Source organism: Dysidea avara, chromosome 3, assembly GCF_963678975.1.
Source record: "Dysidea avara chromosome 3, odDysAvar1.4, whole genome shotgun sequence".
Classification (NCBI taxonomy): Eukaryota; Metazoa; Porifera; class Demospongiae; order Dictyoceratida; family Dysideidae; genus Dysidea; species Dysidea avara.
In genome coordinates, this window is record NC_089274.1 from 5693680 (window position 1) to 5717038 (window position 23359).

At 37.7% G+C, this 23359-nt stretch overlaps 1 protein-coding gene and 1 non-coding gene across 2 annotated transcripts; one reads left to right on the top strand and one right to left on the bottom strand.

The window, feature by feature from the left end:
- Nucleotides 1–3: 3 nt before the first annotated feature.
- LOC136249057 (116 kDa U5 small nuclear ribonucleoprotein component-like) lies at nucleotides 4–23197 on the top strand. Its single transcript, XM_066040960.1, has 32 exons — nucleotides 4–160; nucleotides 2860–2937; nucleotides 3752–3802; nucleotides 3850–3886; nucleotides 3938–4016; nucleotides 4641–4716; nucleotides 4769–4834; nucleotides 4888–4923; nucleotides 5414–5504; nucleotides 5563–5645; nucleotides 5772–5846; nucleotides 5927–6018; nucleotides 6072–6199; nucleotides 8220–8286; nucleotides 8334–8473; nucleotides 11743–11888; nucleotides 12070–12156; nucleotides 13533–13620; nucleotides 14450–14526; nucleotides 14576–14604; nucleotides 14891–15002; nucleotides 15567–15707; nucleotides 16166–16259; nucleotides 17785–17875; nucleotides 18104–18190; nucleotides 18246–18372; nucleotides 18698–18785; nucleotides 18845–18963; nucleotides 19107–19201; nucleotides 19374–19527; nucleotides 22830–22937; nucleotides 22986–23197. Exons 1-32 carry the CDS (start codon nucleotides 59–61, stop codon nucleotides 23079–23081), a joined length of 2940 nt encoding a protein of 979 aa, XP_065897032.1. The 5' UTR covers nucleotides 4–58; the 3' UTR covers nucleotides 23082–23197.
- Trnaa-agc (transfer RNA alanine (anticodon AGC)) lies at nucleotides 18475–18547 on the bottom strand. The gene has a single exon. It is a non-coding gene; the product is annotated as a tRNA-Ala (tRNA).
- Nucleotides 23198–23359: the final 162 nt, after the last annotated feature.

A 23359-nucleotide genomic window follows, 5' to 3' on the forward strand; every position in this document is an offset into this window, starting at 1 on the left:
ATATAAAACGTTTTTCAATCGTTGTAATTATTCTAATTACAGCTCATCTGGTGTAGAAATGGACACCGAGTTGTATGATGAGTTCGGTAACTACATTGGACCAGAATTGGAGAGTGATGAAAGTGATGAAGGAGAAGACCAGGATAGGGATGAAATGCAGGTGCGTATCTTATTAAATTCAAGGTCAAATAATATAAATCCCAACATGCTACTGGTTGCTCTGACACGTGTGACAGAAACTTACATAGATTGTAATGTTCCCAGTGTGAGTACTAATTATGGTAATGATCATTGGGATGCAGGGAGGGGCATGACCATTTGGAACAGATTGCCTAAAGCACTATATGATGCTTGAACTGTTGAAATTAAAGTTATGTAATTTTTATTTTTACTTGTGTACGTATGTATGTGTGTATATCACCTTGCGGTTTTATGCATCCAGGGCACAGCTAATGCTGTTTTCCCTGACAAAATTAATTTGAATAAAACACAGTTGCTATTTTTCCAGTTCCAGAAAAAATTGTGTATTCTAGTAGTCATCCTTTTATTTGAGTATCAAGCACACTAGTTGTATGAAGGGTAGAGTTTGAGGCAAGCTACTAGCTTTGCCGGGATGCTTGCTTTACTTACTCCAACCCTAGCTCACTTTGAATTCACCAAAAACTTACTTTAATACAGACAGTGATAGACATTGTTCTACTTGATAAGCAAGGCTTTGTTTTCCTCTTTACCCGGGTATAGGTTCTTCTTACCACATACAGGTTAATTCTTGAATCATATTTGCGAGCCTGAGCAAGCCCCACACTAGTGAGTGATCATGTCATCATTCTTTACACCACAAATTAAATACGAAAAACTTTACTAGTTAACTTATCTACACCTAACAGCTGTTGTGATAGCCTGTGATGCTTTAGTTTAGTGTACAAAGTTTTGTGAAATATTACTACATAATTCTGACATTTCAAGTTGATTTTTAAAATAACTTGTCCAATGAACAACTTAGCGCTGGTTTCAACACCTTGTAGAACAATTCTACACTTTTCTTTTTCTGATGACAACATGTGAAGTAGTGAAAATGCATACCTGTAGATTACAACATTGGTCAACAATCCCATCTAGCCCAAATCACAAAAAGTCAAAGTACCGAGTAATGCTTATCCGATGCCTATACCTAATTTTGATGATCTGTGGTGCATGATTTAGCGAGAAAGGAGACTGTGTAGCTAGTCAGAGTGCGCTCTGTGTAACAGTAATCATGTGCTGGCAGATGGTGCAGTTTGCCAGTGAGCTAATGTTTCAAAAGCATAAATGACATTTAGTCGTATCAACAACAGTAGCTGGACAGTCTGACAGAGCTTGTTCTGTTAGTTCACTGTGTGGTATATGGATTTCCGCATTTGTTCATACATTACCACAAACATGTTGTTGGCTGCCTTTAATTAGTTCAGCGCTACCTTAAGTGGCCACAGTAATATTGAGACTTTTTGCCATCCTCAATGCCATGGATGAAATTAACGGCATTGATTACTGGACTTCCTTATTTGTACTTCCCATCATCAATGCCACAGCAAAGTTAATGGCGTAGATTTCTGGACTTCTTTATTTGTTGTCATCATCAATGCCACAGTGAAAATGACTGAGGATGTACATGTGAACACCTCACTTAATTAGTCTTGTTTATAAATGGATGATTGTCAACATGGGCTTGCACAAAGGAGGAAGCTGTATACAACCACTTACCAAGGGATGCTGAAACACCAGAACAGAGAGACTAAAAGAAGATGGAGAAACCGTGAATATATGCGAAGGAGACGTGGAGCTGAAACTAAACACCGCCAACCTATATAACAATCAAGGGAGGTATACTAAGAATTGCTCTGCTGTCTACCTTCTTTATTGTGTATGAAACTATTAAAATTTTGTTATTAGCATCATTGCAGTCATTTCTTGGCTTCCACCTTTAGTCTTTTTTCACCCTGGCTCTGTACTCTTTTTTCACAGCTTGACTGTTTTGGTGTAGATATCACTTCTTTTTTTTGTAATTGCAAGCCCCAAATTCATTTCAACTTGTTTTTCTTTACTACAGGAATTGTCAAAGTCTGCTATTTGTGTGATTCTACATAATAAATTATCAAATTTGAAACAGAATAAAATGATTATCATATAGCTAGTAGGGTGACTTGTTTCACAGCTAAACTGTGTATAGGGTGTTGTGTATGTATAGCTGAACTATATGTAGCATGAGTGATTTTACAAGGCTGAACGCTCTACAGTGTGACTTGTTCGCATTCTTTACACAGAGAATTGATTGAAAAAGATGAACTAGAAAAAGAAGTTTAGGAAGAAAAAATGAGACAAACTTTGAAGACGTATTTGGGTAGATTTGACTCAAATTTTAAATAAAAGGTGCCCTGCCCTGAAGAAGTTTGCACAGCAAAAATATTTACCGTCTTGTCTGTCATACGTCCATACTAGCTGTACTTGGCTCCATGACACACTATCGTGTTCTGATGTCTATACCGAATTAATGCAATACTCAGGCTTGCCCCATGATGCTGATAGCATCTGTCTAGTAAGATAGAAAAATAGAGGAGAATGGTGCAGTGGTAGCATGGCTGGACCAGCCTCCAACCCTGATGGTCCAGGGTTTAAACCCTACATTTTTTGTTAATTTTTTTTCTCAAGTTTTATGCCGGAAGAATAATTATTTGTTCTGGACTAGATGAAAAGAAAGTGCCCAGTTAATGTGGAAATGTTTTAGGGTTATTATATACTGGTGAAGTACAAAACAAATCCATTACTTGGAGAGTAAATCCAGTCCAATGTTGTATTTGTTGTAATGTTGATCATCAATTTTAGGATGATGATGAGCAAGGAACTGCAGAGGCAATGGACGATGAACCAGGGGATAGTTCAATGGCTGTAGTGCTGCATGAAGTAAGTATTGTACTCCCATAGTGCAACTGTATTTTTATATGTGCAGGTGTAGTCAATAGGAATTAGCAACTAAACAAGCATATATATACTGTGTTGAATTAGACAGAATTTAGTCATGTGTGCACGTGGAGTAGAGCATTATACCTTGCTGGAATCCCTCTGGTCATGAACACCTGTGTGGGTTTTAGGAATCTTTCAAAAACGGGCTGCCCCATCAAGGGTACATCAAATAATTATGACATACAGTGTATGGGGACATACACTGAGACTAAAATCAATTTTCCTCTTGAGGCTTGGCTGCAAAATTACATTCCACTGACTCCAGCATGCACTTCTGTCTTCTAGAACAAGGCTTTTAACCTTGTGAATGATTGTGTGTACGTGTGTTTGCTGTACATATGCAAATACTCTTAAGCAGTATCATCTCAACCACAGTAGCACGAGCATAACAAGATAGAATTTCATACCATATTTACTTGGCGTTTACGCTGTGGCGTTTATTACCCAAGTTCTAAAAACCAATGTGGCGACTTTAAATTTGACCACCACTTGATGCTTGAAAACGATGATGAAGTCCTTATTTTCAAAATTGATTGTTGCACCACTCAAGTGCAGCTACTATTGAAGGTACAGTGTTTAACCATATATGACAAATATGTGAAGACAGTATTAGAAGCTAATTTCTATATGCATGGAACCAGTTTTAATTGGTAGCTGGAGTGAAAAGTTACTTGAAGTTAATCGACACTGGGTCACAGTTCAAGGCAGTACAGGCATCGATACAACATGTGTTATGCACACATTCCTATTACAGGACAAGAAGTACTACCCAACAGCTGAGGAGGTGTATGGACCAGAAGTGGAGGTAGGTGTATACACTTTAATACTATTTAGTGTACTGTGAGACTGTAGACTATAGTACAAGAAGAGGATACTCAGCCACTAACTGGTATGTGTGTAGTGTTGTGTTGTGTTGTGTTGTTACTGATGGTATGGTCAGAACCGATCATTGCTCCTGTGAAGAAGATGAAGTTCTCACATCAAGAACAAGAACTACCACAGACTACGTATAGTGTTGAGTAAGGCAGTGTAGTACGATTTACAGTATCTACTGTATAAGTAATTGTACTGCTGTAAATTGCAAATTATCCATGTGTGATGGAAAAAATAGGCTTTTGTGTTTTAGTTTTCTACTGCAGAAGTTTATCCAAATTCCCTAAATTATGTGATTAGCAACTGTGAAGAGTTTAGACAAGTCACTAAAGTTCTCCATTGTACATATTATCACGTGTGGATGTGGTTATTTCAATAGTGGTTGTCTTGCTAGTATGCAGCTGTAAGGAGTAACACACTTTTTGTCATTGACGTACACATACTGTTTGCAAAAGACATACACAGTAAAACCTAAAAATGAGGACACCTGCATAATCTGGACAATGATCCCACTTAGCATGTTAACTGGAAAATCAGGACACTTTGATACACTTTTGGCCAGCCCCAAGATGTCCTTAATTCACAAGGTAACAATAAATTACTCAGGTGTCCTCATTTTCAAACATCCTTGTTAACAGGTTACAAGTTCCACTGTACATGTATAACTGTAGTACACATTCTAAAGGAATTGTGGTTAAATTGTTTATCCAGTGAATTACTGACTGTTCTATTAGAGTGTTTCATGATGTATCATGTGATCAACATAACAGGTTTCTGACTGATCTAATGGACCAGGCTGACCTTATTAGGAATGTTGTATTAGCTGGTCACCTTCATCATGGAAAGGTGAGGCTCACTAGTGTCCTTTAATGGCTATCATTTTATGTCCCATTTATAGACCACTTTTGTTGATTGTTTGTTGGAGCTCACTCATCCTGAACTAGCTTTGAAGGAGGACCGAAGTGTAAGCAGTTCATTTGGTTTAGTAATTAATGTGATAGCTTATTCTCCTCACAGCTTAGGTACACTGACACATTGTTTACAGAACAGGAAGTGAGCATTATATACTTGTGTGACTGTAGTGATCTTAATTACATTTGCCCTAATGTGTAGAGTCAGTTTCTGTGTCATAGTTCTCTATTAGTACATTCACATCTCTTTGTTACATGTCATTTCCTTTCATGCAAGTACGTACTGTTTATGATAGTAAACTTCAGGCATCCGTCTAGGAAATACAAAGATCTGTGTGCTTCTGTTAGACTCTCAGATTGTTTCTGGGTGCATTCTCAGGTACCAGAGGATTATGAATACAATGCGGTTCATTTAAACTATTGTTCAAAATTGGGGGGGTGAGACTTTGTCTAGGGGGAAGGAAGTGCCACACCCCCATTGAAACCCTGAACTTTGGGCCAACAGAGCTTAGAGATATAGAGTCAATACAGTTTTCTACAGGTGGTTGCATGCTGGTATAATTTGTGGGTTATATTAGAGTGTATAACCATACATTAGGACATACATGTATAGTATGTGTTCCATCACACAGCGTGGTGTAAGTATTAAGGCTACTCCATTGTCTCTTGTGATCAGTGATTCTAAAGAGAAGTCCTACCTGTTGAATATATTTGATACTCCAGGTATGACAACTTTTGTTCCATATTTGGTCCTATTTTTGTTCATTACTTCTCCACAAAGGTCATGTGAACTTTTCCGATGAGGTCACTGCAGCTTTCAAGTTATCTGATGGAGTAGTGATATTTGTGGATGCTTCTGATGGTGTATGTTCTAATAGGATAAATGTTATCAACTACATGTCCACATTACACACTTATACTTACTTAGTATACTTGTGTGTACACAATACTTACTCAAGTCACTTTATTACCAAATCACTACACATTTAGCTGATGATGAATGCTGAACGACTTATCAGACATGCTGTACAAGAAAACCTCAGTATAACGGTGTGCATTAATAAGGTATGCGTATGCCTAATTGTGTGGTCAATGAGTGTATGACTTAAGGTAAATATTTCATAGTTACTCTTCTTCACTCACAGATTGACAGATTAATTCTAGAACTCAAGTTACCTCCAGCTGATGCTTATTTCAAACTAAAGCACATCATTGATGAGATCAATAGCATCCTGAGGTCAGTAGACTACCCTTTACTTGTAGAATGATCTATAGTGATCCATTATATAGCCTGTACTCTGATAATACTGAGGAAATCACTGTGTCACCATTGAAGGGAAACGTCTGCTTTGCTTCCTCCCAATATGGTTTTGTGTTTACACTCTACTCTTTCGCCAAGCTGTATGTGGACACCCATGGTATGTGTTTAGTGTGAGTGTTGAGAATGTGTATATTTATTTAGGTAATCTGTTATGGTTGGCTTTGTAATGTTCTGTTAAATATTGACTATTTGCAAGGATACAGTTGCTGTCTGGGGTTACACTAACTACCGTAGATTCCCTAAATTTCGGCATCTCTAAATATTCGGTACTCCCAGTGCTTTGAACACAATGTGCTCTAAATTTCGGCAAGCGCAGGAAAGTTTCTAATTATAAGCGCGCTAATTTTTTGGCACTTGGAGCACTAGTTGACGAAGGTCTCTGGACTGAGTACTGAGGATTCCCAGTGATCTCACACAATATGCTACCTCGATGCTGGATGAAGCACCAAGTGTGAAATTGTTCAGGGAACGTACCCAACGATATCATCGTGTGACATGGCTTAGTACCGCAAAACGCGATCTTCATTTCTGTTCACAGAATAAAATCTCTCCTAGCCCCACATCTCCTTGTAACATGATACATCCTCAGATAATGCTTTGTTAAGCCATGGAACACTTCATGCAGCATCTGACTTATCACAAGATTGTGGTTTCTATTTTTATTACTTGTGGAAATCGGCCTTAACTGATATTACGTCTGGGTGATTGTATTCAAAAAGCGATGTAGTAATGACATTGACCATCTCTCCTGGATAATGTAGGCAATCATAGTATATAGTGCTGCGGCCAAGTGTGTATTGTGGTATCGTCAGCTCCGCCTCAAGGCGTTCCCGTTGGTCCTTGTAGAGAGAAATTCAGAAAGTAAGCAGTAAACGGATCGCAAATAACTTAGCCATGAAGCGTGCAGACTGTATTAGGGATAGATCCCTAAAAATTTGACAATATCACCATGTTGGTGCATTTTTTTCCTAATTGTTCGGCCAGACACGAACGGAATTAATTTATTTCTGCCGAATTTTTAGGGAATCTACGGTATATAGGTGAATTTTGCTACTTTCTGCTGACTGCTTCATATTCCTTACATAGCTTTTTTATCTTCATACAATATGGCTTCAGGAAGTGTTGCATGTTGACCCCACCTTTGGGAAAATGTGCAATGTGTATAGGTCTTTTGTTAGTAATTCCACTCCCTTCTTCTATATGCCCATATATGCACGGTAATTTTACAGTTCATTGCATTGAGCAATGATTCTTTTGAATTACAATCCCCCTGTATCAAGGAAAAAGCAAATAATGCTTAAAATGTCTATTTTGCTTCATTATTTGCTGTGTTATAGTACCGTAGAGTCAAGTTGTTAATCGCATGTGTCTATTAAGCGCATACACAATTCTTATGACTGATGAGTGCAATGTGAGGCTCAACACATGACTACACACGGGAAGAAAAGCTGGAAGTACTCAGAGCTTTCCCCCAAGACATTTTGAGTAAAGTATCTACTGCTCTTTAGGGAAGCCCCTGGTACTTGAAAATTAATGAGTGTTTACGTCTCCATTGAGGTCTTCCTTCACTTAGTCTCGTGCCCAGACCCCACCCACTGTGTAAATAGGGTCTGGTGACTCACGCTACGTTTTTGGGCCCGCCACCATATTGTTTATGCATTTGTATCCATGGTTCCAGTCTGCCATCTTCGTCATTCTAGCCTATCAAATCGCATTGTAGCTGAATTAAAGCGTCTGATTGGTCAGAAAAGAAAAATGAAGTAGAGCCCAAAACTCCAGCGTTTGTCACCAGACCCTACTCAACAACGCAGTGGGTGGGGTCTGGGCACGAGACTACCCTTCACTATGTTTACAGTAAATCAACCTTCTGGATTGTGATAATCATGTTCATCTTGAAGGATCTCACACCCAGAAATGGAGTCAATGTCCTTATACACTGGCGTGGTGACCACAACCTATTCTATTACAATGCCGTGATTCCTTGTTAAACACAGTATAATTATTTATTAGACGTATGTACCTGACAGATACTATGGATTTTACAAAAGTTTTCTCCGAAAATTATAAGCGCATGCACTTAACAACCTGACTCTATGGGTATTTCAAAATTATCTTAGGTGCCAGTTTTCAACCGGAGCAGTTTGCTACAAAGTTGTGGGGAGATGTATACTTCAATCATGTCAAGTGAGTTGTGTGTATAACTGTTGATGTGTGTTCACATCCACCACTAGGAGAACATTCTCTCGTAAGCAGCCAGTGTTGGATGCTCAGAGGAGTTTTGTGGAGTTCATTTTGGAGCCACTCTACAAAATCTTTGCTCAAACCATCGGAGATGCTGACACAACTTTACCCAGAACCCTAGCAGAACTTGGTATGTATTTTGCTGTATCTGGAAAATTGATTAGGATTGGTATATAATACAATCGTGTGTTTGTGTGTGTGTGTGTGTGTGTGTGTGTGTGTGTGTGTGTGTGTGTGTGTGTGTGTTCATGCAATGGATCATTTTATTATACACCTTACTGCATTAAATTGTTACAAAAATAAGGTAAGGAAAAAATAAGCTTGCATCCTGAAACTTGAGGTTATACATCCAAAACAGCCACTTTTGCTAATACTGTTGTAGACAAATGAAGTACTAGCACTAGTCCCATAACTCCTACTGTAGGTACCTGCATGTCTAGTTCTTGATGTTTTGGGTAGCATACAAGATTTCTTGATCAGTGTGCTGTTTTTTGTGTATTGTAATAGAATTCAGTCAGCCAGATTTCTTATCTCTTGCTTCAATAGTTTTAGTGTATATCTTTCAGCTTGAGTATTGACCCAGACAGGCACATTTTTGTTAATAAAACTGCCACATCAAAGTTTGCAGCAAAAATTCTTTTTATGAACTCTTGCCATCTGTTATATATCCTGAGTGGTCACTTGGGGACTTCTCTTAGTGATTTGTGGCTTTGGTTATAGTACACTGTTACACTTACATCAACAAAAATTTTATTGACACACTAACAAATATCAAGTTTTAGGAGTTGTTACATGTATACAGTAGGTGATATTCGATCTCCTCATTATTGGACTTGCATAACTCATTAAGTATTAAATCAGGGGATCGGTTTTTAGCTAATTTTATTATTTTGTTTACCAGTAGCCCTTAGCATTGCAGGTGTTTCACTAATAGTTATGTAAGCTACAAGTGTGATTAAATGTCCACTGGTGTATCTGTAGAGGTAGGGTGACCCCCTGCTTTTTTTTCTATAATCCCTAATTGAACTTAAAATTCTTAATTTTTCCTTATACTTATTTCTTTACTTTTTTGTAACGTTATTATGACTGGTGAACCTGCGCATACCGCATCAAAAGAAAGGATGGTGCCAGAGGTAATGTTTTCGACTGAACACATGTCCCAAATATCAATTACTGACTCGAAAGTGAAGTGGCTATTATGCTTTGCTTTCAGCATATTGCGCAGCACTACAAACAAAGAACAGGTAGGAGAAGTGCCTCTGCAATCAATCCAGTCACCATGAAAAATATGGACAATTTACTCGCCAAAACTATCAAATACTGACTAGAAAGTAGCCATTATGCTTTGCTTTCAACTATGCTCAACACATTTCACAGCACTACAAATGAAGAACAGTAGGAGAAGCGCCTCTACAATCAATCCAGTCATCATGGAAAATACGGACAATTCCCATAGGGAAGCCATCATGCTACTGCAAACTGACACCTTTGGCTGTCAGTAAAAATAAATGGGACACAAAGGTAAGTCCATGATGCATGCATTGTACGTACTGCGGTATACCAAAAGGCACATCTTGGGACGAAGCAACATCAAACAGTATTAAAATTGAGCCCATAGCCTTAGCTGTTATCTAGTTGTGCTTGTCTGAAGGCTTCAGGCAGGAAGTTAGTCAGTCAGTTGAAAACTCCATTCAATAAAACTTTTTAAAATTTTGTAGCAATTTAATGGAAGTATTTAGGGTCGTACTGAAGGCACTTTTGTGCTTGGTCATACCTAACTAATACTAACAAGGTGTCAGGATGGTATTGTGAAGGTGGTTTTTGGGTGATATTTTGGCCAGAAAAACCCAAACCTCTATAATCCCTAATATACAGTATTATCATACTGTATGATAAGGTCCCCAACCTGAAAAATCAACTTTAACAAATCGATTCCCCTACCATTGTGGGATGTTCATTGTAGTATCCCATTACTAGATCCACCATGAAACCAGAGGCACGATTGTTGTCTTCACAGAAATATAGTTTTTAGTATCTCGCAAGATGAAAGATTTATTTTTAAAATTTCATGCTCCACACAAAGGACCAGATGAAACATACTACTTAGTCATATCATATCCAGAGTTGTTGTAGTTAAAAAGTACACACAGAATAAAGTAAATGATTTGCTGGGTGCCCAGGACAGGGTTGCTTTCTTTGAAAAATCAGACAATGAAATACAAAGTTTTGATTTCAAACTGCCCTACCACCCAGGGCAAACGAAGCCAACTCTTCCTCATAGTGTTTTGATATGGTTCGGTGCATAGTCTATCTATGCTGTTAGTTTGGAAATGATCTGAGACTTCTCGCCAACTGGGTTATGAACGTCAAAAATTTCTGCACCATTAAAGAATTGTGTTACACTTTCTAGCCATTTCCATCGCTTCTACAGCCACAACAATCATTAGCTATTGACTAAAACTATGGCAAAAGATGTCCCAGAATGTTTGGTAGCAACGGTTGTCAATTATTATTTCATCCACAGTGTTCTAAGTTATGCACCAAGGAAGGCAGCAAAATCATGCAAATTTGACTTCACCTCTCATGCTCCACAGTAGCTTCAGATCTTCACTAGATCACCCAACATCACCATTATATTGCAAAGTATTCCAAAACAAACCGAAAAAAGCACAAAACCTTTCATTTCTGATTCGAGCTGGGTGGGGCTCCTGGCGAGCTTCTGGTATACTGCATCATATGAAATCACAGAAACACCAACTGCTACTACTACAAAACATTTTGGACCATCATTTATCATCATTCTAAACAAAATTATGCGGCTAATGTGGCATCAGAAGTACTGGAAAGGACTTTGGCACCATTGAGAGAATCCCGTGGAAGACCGACTGAAATTTTTGACGCTCTTCACCCAGATGGTGAGAAGTCTCAGATCCTTTCCATACTAACAGCATAGACATCCAACCTTATCACATCACTATGAGGAAGAGTTTGCTTTTCTTGTCTTGGCTGGTAGGGCAGTTTGAATTTGAAAATTCATGTTTCGTTTCCTGATTTTTGAAAGAAAGCAACCCTGTGCCGGGAACCCATTGAATCATTTGCTTATTACTGTACGTACTTTTTAACTACAATAACTCTAGATAATATCTAGCTAGGTAGCAAGTTTTATCCGGTCCTTTGTGTGGAGCACAACATTTAAAAAATAAATTTTGCATCTTGCGAAATACTGAAATCGATATTTTTGTGAAGACAACAATTGTGCCTCTGGTTTCATGGTGGATCTAGCAATGGGATACTACAATGAACATCCCACAATGGTAGGAGGATTGATTTGTAAAAGTTGATTTTTCAGCTATGTATGTTATATCATTTTCACATTACAACATATGATACGTACTATAGGTATTCATCTTCGTAAAGAGGAACTAAAACTCAATATTCGTCCACTACTCCGACTAATCTGTCAGAGATTTTTTGGTGGTTTTAATGGATTTGTGGACATGTGTGTCCGCCACATTCCATCACCTGCGGCTAACGCCAAGAGAAAGGTATGCACAAAGCATAGTGGCGTATACATACACACATAAATGCTTAGTATTCTAAACTATAAAAGTAATGCAATCAGTCCTTTGCCTAGGTGAGACATGTATAACCTTACAATGCAAAAGCTGTTTACTACATTAGACTAACTACTGTATATGTGTTAGATGATGAGGTTTTTCACTGCAGGTGTCCCACATTTATTCTGGACCACTGGAAGATGATGACGATGCTGATGATGAACTATCACAAGCGATGACTACTTGTGACCCTGAGGTGTGTGTCGTGTCTGTCTGTCTGTCTGTCTGTGTATGGTATTTGCTAGTTTATGAGTGCTCCATGCAAATATGAGAAGCCCAATGTACACTGTGCTAGGTCAATACAACAACCTTTTCTATCCAATAAAACTTGATGCTTTCTAGTGCCATAATATCAATGTTCACCAATTATTTTTCCGGCTACACTATACAATATGACTACAGAGGTTCTGATAGTTCTTGCGCAACAACTAGAAGCCAGCCTTCAGTTGACTTTTGTTTTAAAATTGTTGTCCCACAACCTCTTACCAGAGTGCCTGTGTAGCACATGTAACAGTGACAGTACAACAATACTGTTGACATAACATTTGATTGTTGTGTATATTTCCCTTTCCTTTCTTATAATCAAGCCCTTCTATTATAGTTAGCATTAATGTTGTTATGGGTTTGTTTACTTTGTGGATATTTCTTCACACTATATTTGATTGTAAACAACCAAATCAGTGTTGAACAGCTGCAAAGGAGTGCCTTCCTGTCTCACCACAACATGCAACCCAGCTGAGACATAATAGGTTGTTGCTGAACTTAACAGTAAAGTAGTAAATTCCCTGGGACTTATAGGTTGAGATCAGATTCTCTGCATGGTATTTGTGTGTATAGACTGTGTGGGCTGGCTGGCTGGTTGGCTGGCTTTCTCCCACACTGTAGTTATGTGCATGTTTACATACATGTTTATATACATGGAGCCAAAAAACTGTGTGATCACAGTGCAGCACATGTCAGTTTGTGTAGTGTCCAGAGTGATGTTATCTTTATAATAACTGTATGTGTGTGCATTAATGTATATTGTACTGTGCATGGGAGGATCAAAGCCATGCCACATATCTATACTGTACTAATCAGCTGCATAACTGTACTGTATGAGTCATACAGAACAGTTATGCAGCTAATTGGGCAAATACAGTACAGCTATGCGGAGAATTTATTTAAAGAATGTTACGAAAACAACACACTGCACAAATCGCTAAAACTAGTCAAACTAATCCTATTAGTCGTTCTACGACTAGAAATGGATTAGTTAAACACTTACTGATATCCTGATCACCGAAAATCGTAGCGGTTTGAGTACTAGAGAAAGTCGCTCCAAGCCAGATGACCAGGAAGTACAATATAACAGTTAAAGCACTGCCTATGATTGTGTGTATGGAAAATACAGTACTCAGTACTCAAGGCAAATACAGCCTCTTGACATGCCCCCATTGTGCTGTATTTTCCATACACACAATAACATAACATATAGTTCAGTACACATGGTTTGTGTAGCCCCCCCCCCCCCCATACTGTTACTGGCCATCATGTCATGCATAAACCAATGAAATTGATCTCTCTTTGTAGGGTCCATTGATGCTCCACATCACAAAGCTCTACCCAGCACCTGATGCTACTGTGTTCTATGCATTTGGAAGAGTGATCAGTGGAATATGTTAGTCACCATTCCATACATACAGTGTACAATAACATTGTATAATAACATTGATGTAGCTGTTCCATTCCAAGTATTTATATGTGTAAAATTTGAAGCACTGCCAAGCCTCATTGCACTTGAAGAAGCTGCTTAACTATATATTTCGAGAACTGTCTCTTTATAATGAAACAGTATTCTACAAATTTACATTACACTTCTGTATGTACTGTACTACACAGTACCGTCCGTATATGTGCGAATTCAAGGGATGTAATTTTTGTGTATTTCACAGTTGCTTAGCTGTCCGCAAATTTTTCATCCTTAAAACAGCTAAAAATTAAAAGCGGATTTTTTCTCAACAAGAGTATAAACATTTCAGCCAACCAGATGATTAATGATAACAACAAAGGTATTAACAACAGACATGTGCAGTTTGGCTCCATTACAAGTTCGAGAAAAGCGCTGTAATGGACATTGCACTTTTGTGGCTTCATCATAGGAAATGTATGGTGAAATTTTGGATGGCCTTAAATATTATGTCAGACATATGAATGAAAAGATTTTGAAATATTTTTAGTGGGTCAAGCAGTACTACAAGTGTGCCAAATTTCGAGATTGTGTGTAATTGCATCTGTGAGCTACTAAATGTTTTTGAGGATTCAGCTCAACGTGTACATACTATATAGTATATGTATACCACCAACTACTCTTCTGTACTGTTTTATATACTATTATAAATTAGTATTTGGAACCTGTGTTAGTATCAGCTTACTAGGAACCAACAAGTGCTCCCCTGCCATGCTTATGTGTACCAGTCACAAGTAATTGTACTGATATCTGTTCATAGTGTTTGCTGGTCAACAAGTGAGAATACTAGGAGAGAATTTTACACTTGAAGATGAGGAGGATTCTAAGATAGGACAGGTACGAATAAATTTTTGTGTAGTACTATTGATATCATTATATTCTGCAGGTTGGAAGACTGTGGGTGTCTGAAGCAAGGTACATTAACCCTTGTAAAGTACATTGAAGTGCAAAGTTGATTTACTATATGAGTAGTCTATGAGTAAAGGGATTTTCAAGGGGATTTTCCCTGTGTGATTCTAGGAAGATTATGTAATTACATACAGCCATATAGAATTACACCAAAGTGCTTATTTCATTACTGTGATACTGCAACTAACTGATTGTTCTAATTAAAAAAAAACATTCACTACGTATCAATTCTGTTAATCCAGCTGTGCATGTTGTCTTCCTTGTTGTGTAACTTCCTGTGTTGTGTATACAGGTACAAGATAGAGATCAGCAGGGTTCCAGCGGGTAATTGGATCCTAGTGGAAGGTATTGACCAGACCATCACTAAGACTGCTACCGTCACACAACTGAATGGATGTGAAGAGGTGTGTGTATTATTGAAGTGATGGAAACTTGATTCCTAGTCCTTTTATGGGTACATGGTTTTTTTTTTAAAATTAAGGTAGTATATGCAGCTGGTTTTCTTTAACTTTTATACATACATGGGTACTGATTACTGTAAGAAAACTGATTTTTAGATTAATTACATCATACCCCCAGATGGTACTCTTTACGAGACTTTTGACTAGACAAAAGTTAGTGTCAAGTTTCATTAACTAAGTGAATGGTTGCACTGTTTATGGCTTGTAAATGCATAATATTTCCATTAATGGATTAGATTATGATGGTACCTGATATTTATATTGAAAGCAAGTTTATACATAAGACAACATTACTGTAATAGACTAACAGCCATGTTTTAAGTACAGGGGGTACAACATAACAGTTGTACTTCATGACCTCACTAGTAAGACCACCTCATTAAGGTGGTTAAAGGTAAAAGCCATCTTATTATTGGGGTCATATTTTTGGTCCCATAGTATCGCTATTAAAAATATAATTATGTGATGATCTTGTGTGTGTTTATTACATATTTTGTACATATCTAGGCACACATATTTCGTCCACTCAAGTTCAACACTCAGTCAGTCATTAAGATAGCGGTGGAGCCAGTAAATCCTTCAGAACTACCCAAGATGTTGGATGGTCTGAGGAAAGTAAACAAGTCTTACCCTCTAGTGGTCACCAAGGTAATGGATATGTTTGTTTGTGTTAGCAATATGGGATTTTCTCAGTGATTCTTTAGCCTAGCTAATGATCATATACACATATGCACATAGATTAGCTAGAGTAAATATGTTGTATGTGCAAAAAGTTTCATAGGTTACTCCATAGCAAACTTCCTCATGCTTGCTCATTTACATGGTTACAGTAAGCCCAATGAATACAATCTAACATTAATATAAGGTATCATGGAAGGTTCTAATGTATATGGTAGTCATTTTGTTAGGATCAGTGTTGATATTGTTTAGAAATGTTGAGGTTTCATTTTGGAAAAATTTTATACAGTAAATGGGGTGCGTGCATATTTTAATAAAACTATTCTGATAGTATTCAGTTTACCCTAATATGGAATCTATGAATATTGAAGATGTTGTTTATGACTTGATATTGATCACATAGAGTTGACACTACGTGTGTTGTGTAGGTGGAAGAATCTGGGGAACATGTCGTGTTTGGTACTGGAGAACTGTACTTGGACTGTGTCATGCATGACTTACGAAAGATGTACTCTGAAATAGGTCAGTGTGTTGTTTATTTGTGAAAGTGTTAGCATGTGTGTTTGTGTGTGAGTAAGAGTGTGTACATGAGAAAGTGCATGGAGAAATTCCCAAATGAGTTTGCATGACTAGTCATGTGATAAAAGTGTGATAACCACATGATGAGTGATTAAAGATAATTAACACAGCAGTGATCATATGAACAAGAGAATCCACATTGTTTGTTTGTAAGTTTGTATAGGTCATTGTATATATGACCTCATGGTAAGGTCACTTCACCACACAAATATTAATCACAACCCAACTACACATGTCAGTTGTCAGTCTTTAAGTATTAATAGGGACCATAGAAATAAATTAAGAGGTTTTGCCTACATATGAAGATATGCTGGAAATTTAATCCCTACTTCAGTCTATAGCCATGAATGGATTAAGGATGTCCACCAGTATATCTACAGGTGTCTAGGTAAAATTTTATTTCACACCTTTTTTCCTAAAGTTCCTGATTTTTCCTTGTACTTGTTTACTTTTTTGATAACTAGACTGGTGACCCCATCAAAATAATGACTTCAGACTTAATGTTTGTGTCTAAATAACCACGCCCTAGCTATCAATTACTGAAAAGTGAAATGGCTTCATTTTCAGTTGCTGTATATAGCTGGAAAATTTTGCAGTAGGAAACTTAAGCAAATTTGCCATGATAGGATTTTGGTGAGAAAGAGTTTGATGAATTTGTTAGCACTTAGCTGATACAGATTTGTATTGGGCAAACGTTTTAGCTTGGCGAAATACCACTCACTTGCCCAATTCGCCAAACTTTCTGGCTGTATGGTATCACAAATGAAAAACGTTGCAGTGCCTCTGCCAGTTTCTACAGAAATACCCAGTTGCAAACATAGTGAAGCCATCATGATCTACTGCAATTCATTTCAGGTCATACTGAGGGCACTTTTGGGCAATATAATAATACACTACCTTAATGCCACTCCCAAGAAGTCCTACACTGACCATCACGTACATTAGCATAAAATTTGAGGGTGTAGTGAATTGTCGTTTTCAAATAGCCATGTATGTACTAAACAGTTAGTACTGTAAGTTTTCAGTACCCACCCATGTTTGTACTGTGTACATATAAAGTAGATGGGAGGGAGGCTATTACTTCATAACCATTAATGTGAATGCAACCTTGGGAACTGCAAATATTCTTCAACAATGTTAATAATTACACAACTGAGCGTGCTTCACACATCGCATCACTACATCAATGTCCATATATTAAACCTTCCCTACATTTTGTATTAGCAATGACTACACTATGTACATTTTCATTGGTCTCTATGTTTTGAAAATTTGTGCTCTAGTTTAATACTTGTGAATAAGCCATGCATATGGGAATAAGTTGGAAATAATGAGTTAACACTTGCAAGTTTACATAAATATTTCCCAATGACATCAGGTAGCTGCAACGTTTATTGCAACATTCCTAACAGTTTGTGTAGTTACTGCATACTGTGCCACTTCAGTTACAATGTTCTTACTATTACAGATATCAAGGTGGCAGATCCTGTGGTCGCTTTCTGTGAGACAGTTGTGGATACATCTTCACTCAAATGTTTTGCAGAGACTCCAAACAAAAAGTGAGCAGCCAGCACTAGTCAATGCACCTGTGCATTTTTTCAATTTTTTGTGACGTAAAATTCAGCCTAGTAACATAAAACAATTTTGATAATCAGAACTTACATTTTTATCTCCTCAAGCAGTTGTAATGCTTGTGATGCTTTACACATGTACACATACAGTACGTACCGATAGTGTAACTTTTACCACAGTTTCTTTTTTTTACATCACCTATGATCTGATTGCAGGAATAAGTTGACGATGATTGCCGAACCACTTGAGAAGGGGTTAGCCGAAGACATTGAAAGTGAGGTCGTGCAAATTGGTTGGACCAAGTAAGTGAATAGTTTAAAATCACTTTGATCATTTGGTAAATCCCTTGTCTTACAGGAAGAAGATTGGTGAGTTCTTCCAGACAAAATATGACTGGGATTTGTTGGCTGCCAGATCCATATGGGCCTTTGGACCTGAAAACACTGGACCAAACATTCTGGTGGATGATACATTACCTTCAGAGGTGAGTAAATAAAAAGACTTGTAGCTGGGAAGATTTATGCCAGAAGAAAAAAAACCAAAAAAGTGTTACCAAAAAGGTAGCAAAACTAAAAAAAAAGTCCAGTGGAGAATCCGGGCATCGATCCCGGTACCTCTCGCATGCTAAGCGAGCGCTCTACCATTTGAGCTAATTCCCCAGTTCTTACATGTGTGGTAATTTAGGACTGTTTTTAACCTAACTTCCCACTCGCGCTCCTCCCACTAATCAACACACATTCCTTTGTTCATTTACAACCACTTTAGCAAATGATTGTGCTTTTAGTAGATGGTATGAATCTTTGTTTTAGGTTGATAAGTCATTGCTAAGTTCAGTACGTGATTCCATTGTGCAAGGATTTCAGTGGGGCACAAGGGAAGGACCATTATGTGATGAACGTGAGTTGTGTAACCATTTCATTTCCCCTCAAGTAGAAGACTTGTTGTTCTACTCTTAGCCATACGGAATGTCAAATTTAAGATACTGGATGCTGTAGTGGCTGGTGAACCAGTGCAGAGAGGAGGTGGTCAGATCATCCCCACAGCTAGGAGAGTTGCCTACTCTGCTTTCCTTATGGTATGGTAGTATATACTTGTGGTATATGTAGTGTGTAGTGTCACTGTCGGTGTGTACTGTGTGTGTTTTGTAGTGTGGTATCTGTTTTTAATGCATATACAATTACTTACAAGCATACAGTCACATTTTAATTATTCACTCAGGCTACCCCTCGACTGATGGAGCCATACTATTATGTTGAGGTACAAGCACCTGCTGACTGTGTATCTGCTGTGTACACTGTACTGGCTAGGAGGAGGTGAGTGTCCTAACAAACAGTGCAATATGGACACATGAAATGTTTCAGTTATAGTGTATGTGTATCTTTGTATAGAAATAAACATTCACTGAGTTTGTTTTGCTTAAGAAAAATAACAAATGAAGTGTATTGCAGAATACCTTGTCTATTATCAACAATCTTTGTTGTACAGAGGTCACGTCACTCAGGATGCTCCAATCCCAGGCTCCCCACTGTACACTATTAAGGCATTCATTCCTGCCATCGACTCATTTGGGTTTGAGACTGACCTGAGGACGCACACACAAGGACAAGCCTTCTGTCTATCAACATTTCATCACTGGCAGGTGTGAGCATGTATGTGTGTGTAATGCAGTTGTACAGGATACATATGGCAGATATTTAAAAGGGAGAAAAAAACTTGCTGGCTTTTGACATTTTTTTGTAGAAAAATAGTACAGTGGAACCACGGTCACATTAGAACCAGAAAGTTTTGGCCTGTATATACAGGTGGCTGTTATAGAGAATAACCTGCATAAGGTTTGGTCAGCAGCATTTTAGTGGCTATGACCAATATAAATTGGTAATTAACATTAGAGGGTCACGCCAACCATTAGTCTGGCACCGCCCACCCCTTCACAAAAAGGTAAGATTTGTGTATGAACATCATTGGCACGCATTAATTGGCTACCACTGAATTTGAGCATTAGAAATCATTTAGTACTTTGCAAAGGGGCAGGTGATGCCACCACAATTCCATTTTATCAGTACAGGAACAAGGTAAGAATGTTGCTAATGGTCATTGAGTACTTTTACTTAATGAAGCCAGATACATGATATGGTATTCATTGAAAATTATATGGTATTCATTGAAAGGTAGCATGCCAATTTTTGTGGTGCCAAAATTTTTCACTAAATGTTTGTTAGGCAGCACATGCAATGCATACGAGAGTTGTCAAGTTATGTATACAGTGATAATGAGTGATTCTTACGTGAATTCTTGGCTGGCCACTATATATGCATTAGACAAGTGACCGCTTAATCAATGAATATGAAAATATTTGGGACCTCGTGACAATGGTCGTTATACAAAGGTGACTGCTTAATTCAGGTGACACAGGTTCCACTGTACAATGGCCAACAGTACATATGTGTAGTGAATACTCGGCATTATTTTGCTATACAATCCTTGGTCATGTGACCAATTCATTATTGCAAACTACTTTACTTGTGAATGAACTGTGTATCAGGTGTGGTGTCACATGTTTATGTGTTATTATATAGAGCATGCTATTGTCATTGTTATAGCAGTGATCCTGCATGACCATCATCATATGAGTGTCATTCCTAGTGTTTTTAGTCTCATGACATGATGAGAATATCTTTGTGTCCTTCTCCTTTTTGTTAAAGAAATGAGTGTTTCAGTCACAAAATTTAACTGTGTGCTTATTGCTCACAATTTTTAAATTAATTTTTTTATTTGATTATTTTTAGGTGGTTCAATTTGTTGACCTTAGTAATTTAGTGCATCACATATTTCCAAGGCTTTTGTGTAGCATTTATTAGGCCAGGCCAAATTAATTCACAGTTTATCGTCACCGCCCGCATGGGTTTTTAGGAATAGAGAAATAATTTCATAATTCATTATTTCTCACGTGATAATCATTGTTTACGCTTCTGAACTCGTTTTTGTATATTAAAACATGGTGTGGCAACAAACGTGACGATTATTCCCAGCCTGGACTCGTTAGTACCTTCAATAAATGGATTTCTAAAGAGAGATTGCATAAACGAATAGCTAAGTATTAACAGTGACGTAATCAAATAAGCTCTGCAATCATTGTTAAAGTAGCTAGCAACTATGTGAAGCTACTTTTTAAATGTTTTTCCATGTTAAAAAAATTATGAAATATGAAAAATGACCTCCCGCCCGCATGACTTTTTCAAATATCCTGGACGATAAACTGTCAATCAACTTGGCCTGGCCTTAGTATCTGGCACATATATGGGTATTTCTCCATTAACAAAATTTACTGGTAAAGATGAAGTTGAGCCTAAGGTCATCTTTGTAATGATCAACATTGTTTTCTACTCAAGCACCATGGTAACAAATGTTACTAAACTGGTTGCTAGAGTATCACATCAACATGTTGTTTTGTATTGTGTTTTTATTAAGTAGTTTTTCATTAAACTTTTGTGGTTAGTGACCCAAACTGTGGTTATGACAATGTAAACCACACACTGAGATATATATAATAGGCTTTTTTTTCCCAACCATTCATTATTAATTAGAAAAGTGCTTTGCCAATTCATGATGTACAGCCATGCTAATGTCCCTCAGACATGATGTAATATGTAATTACCTCAATTCTCAATGGTAATTGCATCATTCAGTTGTATTTTAGTGGTTACACATATCAAGTTACAACTGGTTGTGTTACAGGGAATTTATTACTTCTTACAACATTGTAGAGTGAAAAGTGTAGAGTGTGGTATGGCTTCTTACATGTTAACTAGCCACAAACATGTATAGTTCTCTCCCATTATGTAGTCTCGCGTGCCAGACGGTTTGTGTGGGGGCGGTAAATAAACCGTCTGGTCACTGTTGCACACATTCCGGGACCACTGCCGGAATGTTGGCAGAGCCAATCAGATCGCTTCGCGCACTCTGTGACGAAACAACCACTAATAATTCAAATTCTTAGTGTAATAAAGAACTGAATCTCGGCTACAGATCACTTTTTCGAAAGTTTAACAACGCCATGGGCTTAGGATCTTTGTTTCCCTAGTACAGGGCTCTTAAAAGCGTTCGTATAAGAACGATCGTGGTTCGCTACAGATTTGTGAAACGACAGAATTGTCGAGGAAGACGTTCAGTAATGTTTCGAATACGTCACCAGGACATTACCAGTACAATTATTGTCTTAGTCTGCTCAAAGAGGTGATTGGAACGATTATTGCATCATCCTTGGCGCAAAACAATGCCGTGATGTAATCTAATTGCATTCCAGTGAGTTCACGGAAAGTGTGCAACAGTGACCAGACGGTTTATTTGCCGCCCCCACACAAACCGTCTGGCACGCGAGACTACCCATTATGGTGGTTGTTTGCTGTTATCATTCCTAATATGGACTATAGAACAGCATTCTTTGGTCAATTAAAGAAGCCATATGAAGCTTTATGCTTTTTGAATTTTGCCAAGAAGTAATAAATTCCCTGTAACCTGAAGACTTTAGGAAGCTATTTAAGAAGCTGTACAACTCAATCAAACATTAGTTTCATAATAGTGGAGAGGAGAGTACAGAGCCTCTACAAATGATTCAGTGTGATTCAAAAGGGATTCTCTCAGACATGTTAACAAGTGCACACTGCCAGAAAAAGGAAATGTGATGATTGCACATGGGAAGAACAAAGAAATGTGATGATTAAAACAATCTTCACATATAGAATATACTACAAATCACAGAATTTTACAGAGGAATCCCTTTGAATCACACTGAATCATTTGTAGAGGCTCTGTATTGTGTTGGACACTCTCCTTCAATTATTAACTCTTGCTAATACTATCAGTCAAGTTTTCATACATTTGACAATTTTCAATGAGACTTTGAGCTTCAATTCAAATCAACTTTGTCATTATCACTAACAGATTGTACCTGGTGATCCTCTTGATAAGAGTATTGCAATACGTCCACTGGAACCTCAACCAGCCCCTCATCTGGCTAGAGAGTTTATGATCAAGACTCGACGAAGAAAGGTAAACATTCTCCTTCATGATAACACCAACATTACATTTCTTCCACAGGGTTTATCAGAGGATGTGTCCATCAACAAGTTCTTTGATGATCCCATGTTGTTAGAACTAGCCAAACAAGATGTCATGTTTAGTTATCCTATGTAGTAGAAGTGTTAGCTATTACTATGTAGGTAAATAAAGATCCCATCAATACAATGTAAACTGAAAACAAACAATACTTTGGGAAATATATACATTTATCAGTAGTTTTAGAGATGAAATCACGTGTGGGTAGTCAACCAATAGGTTTTTTTCTCCCAACCAATGCGATTCTGTAATCTGTATTCAAGGTGATGAAACTTGTATTATCAAAGAGAAACTTTTCCTTGTGTGCATGTTCAAATAAACAGATTTATGGTTTAAAAAAACCTAGTGTACAACAG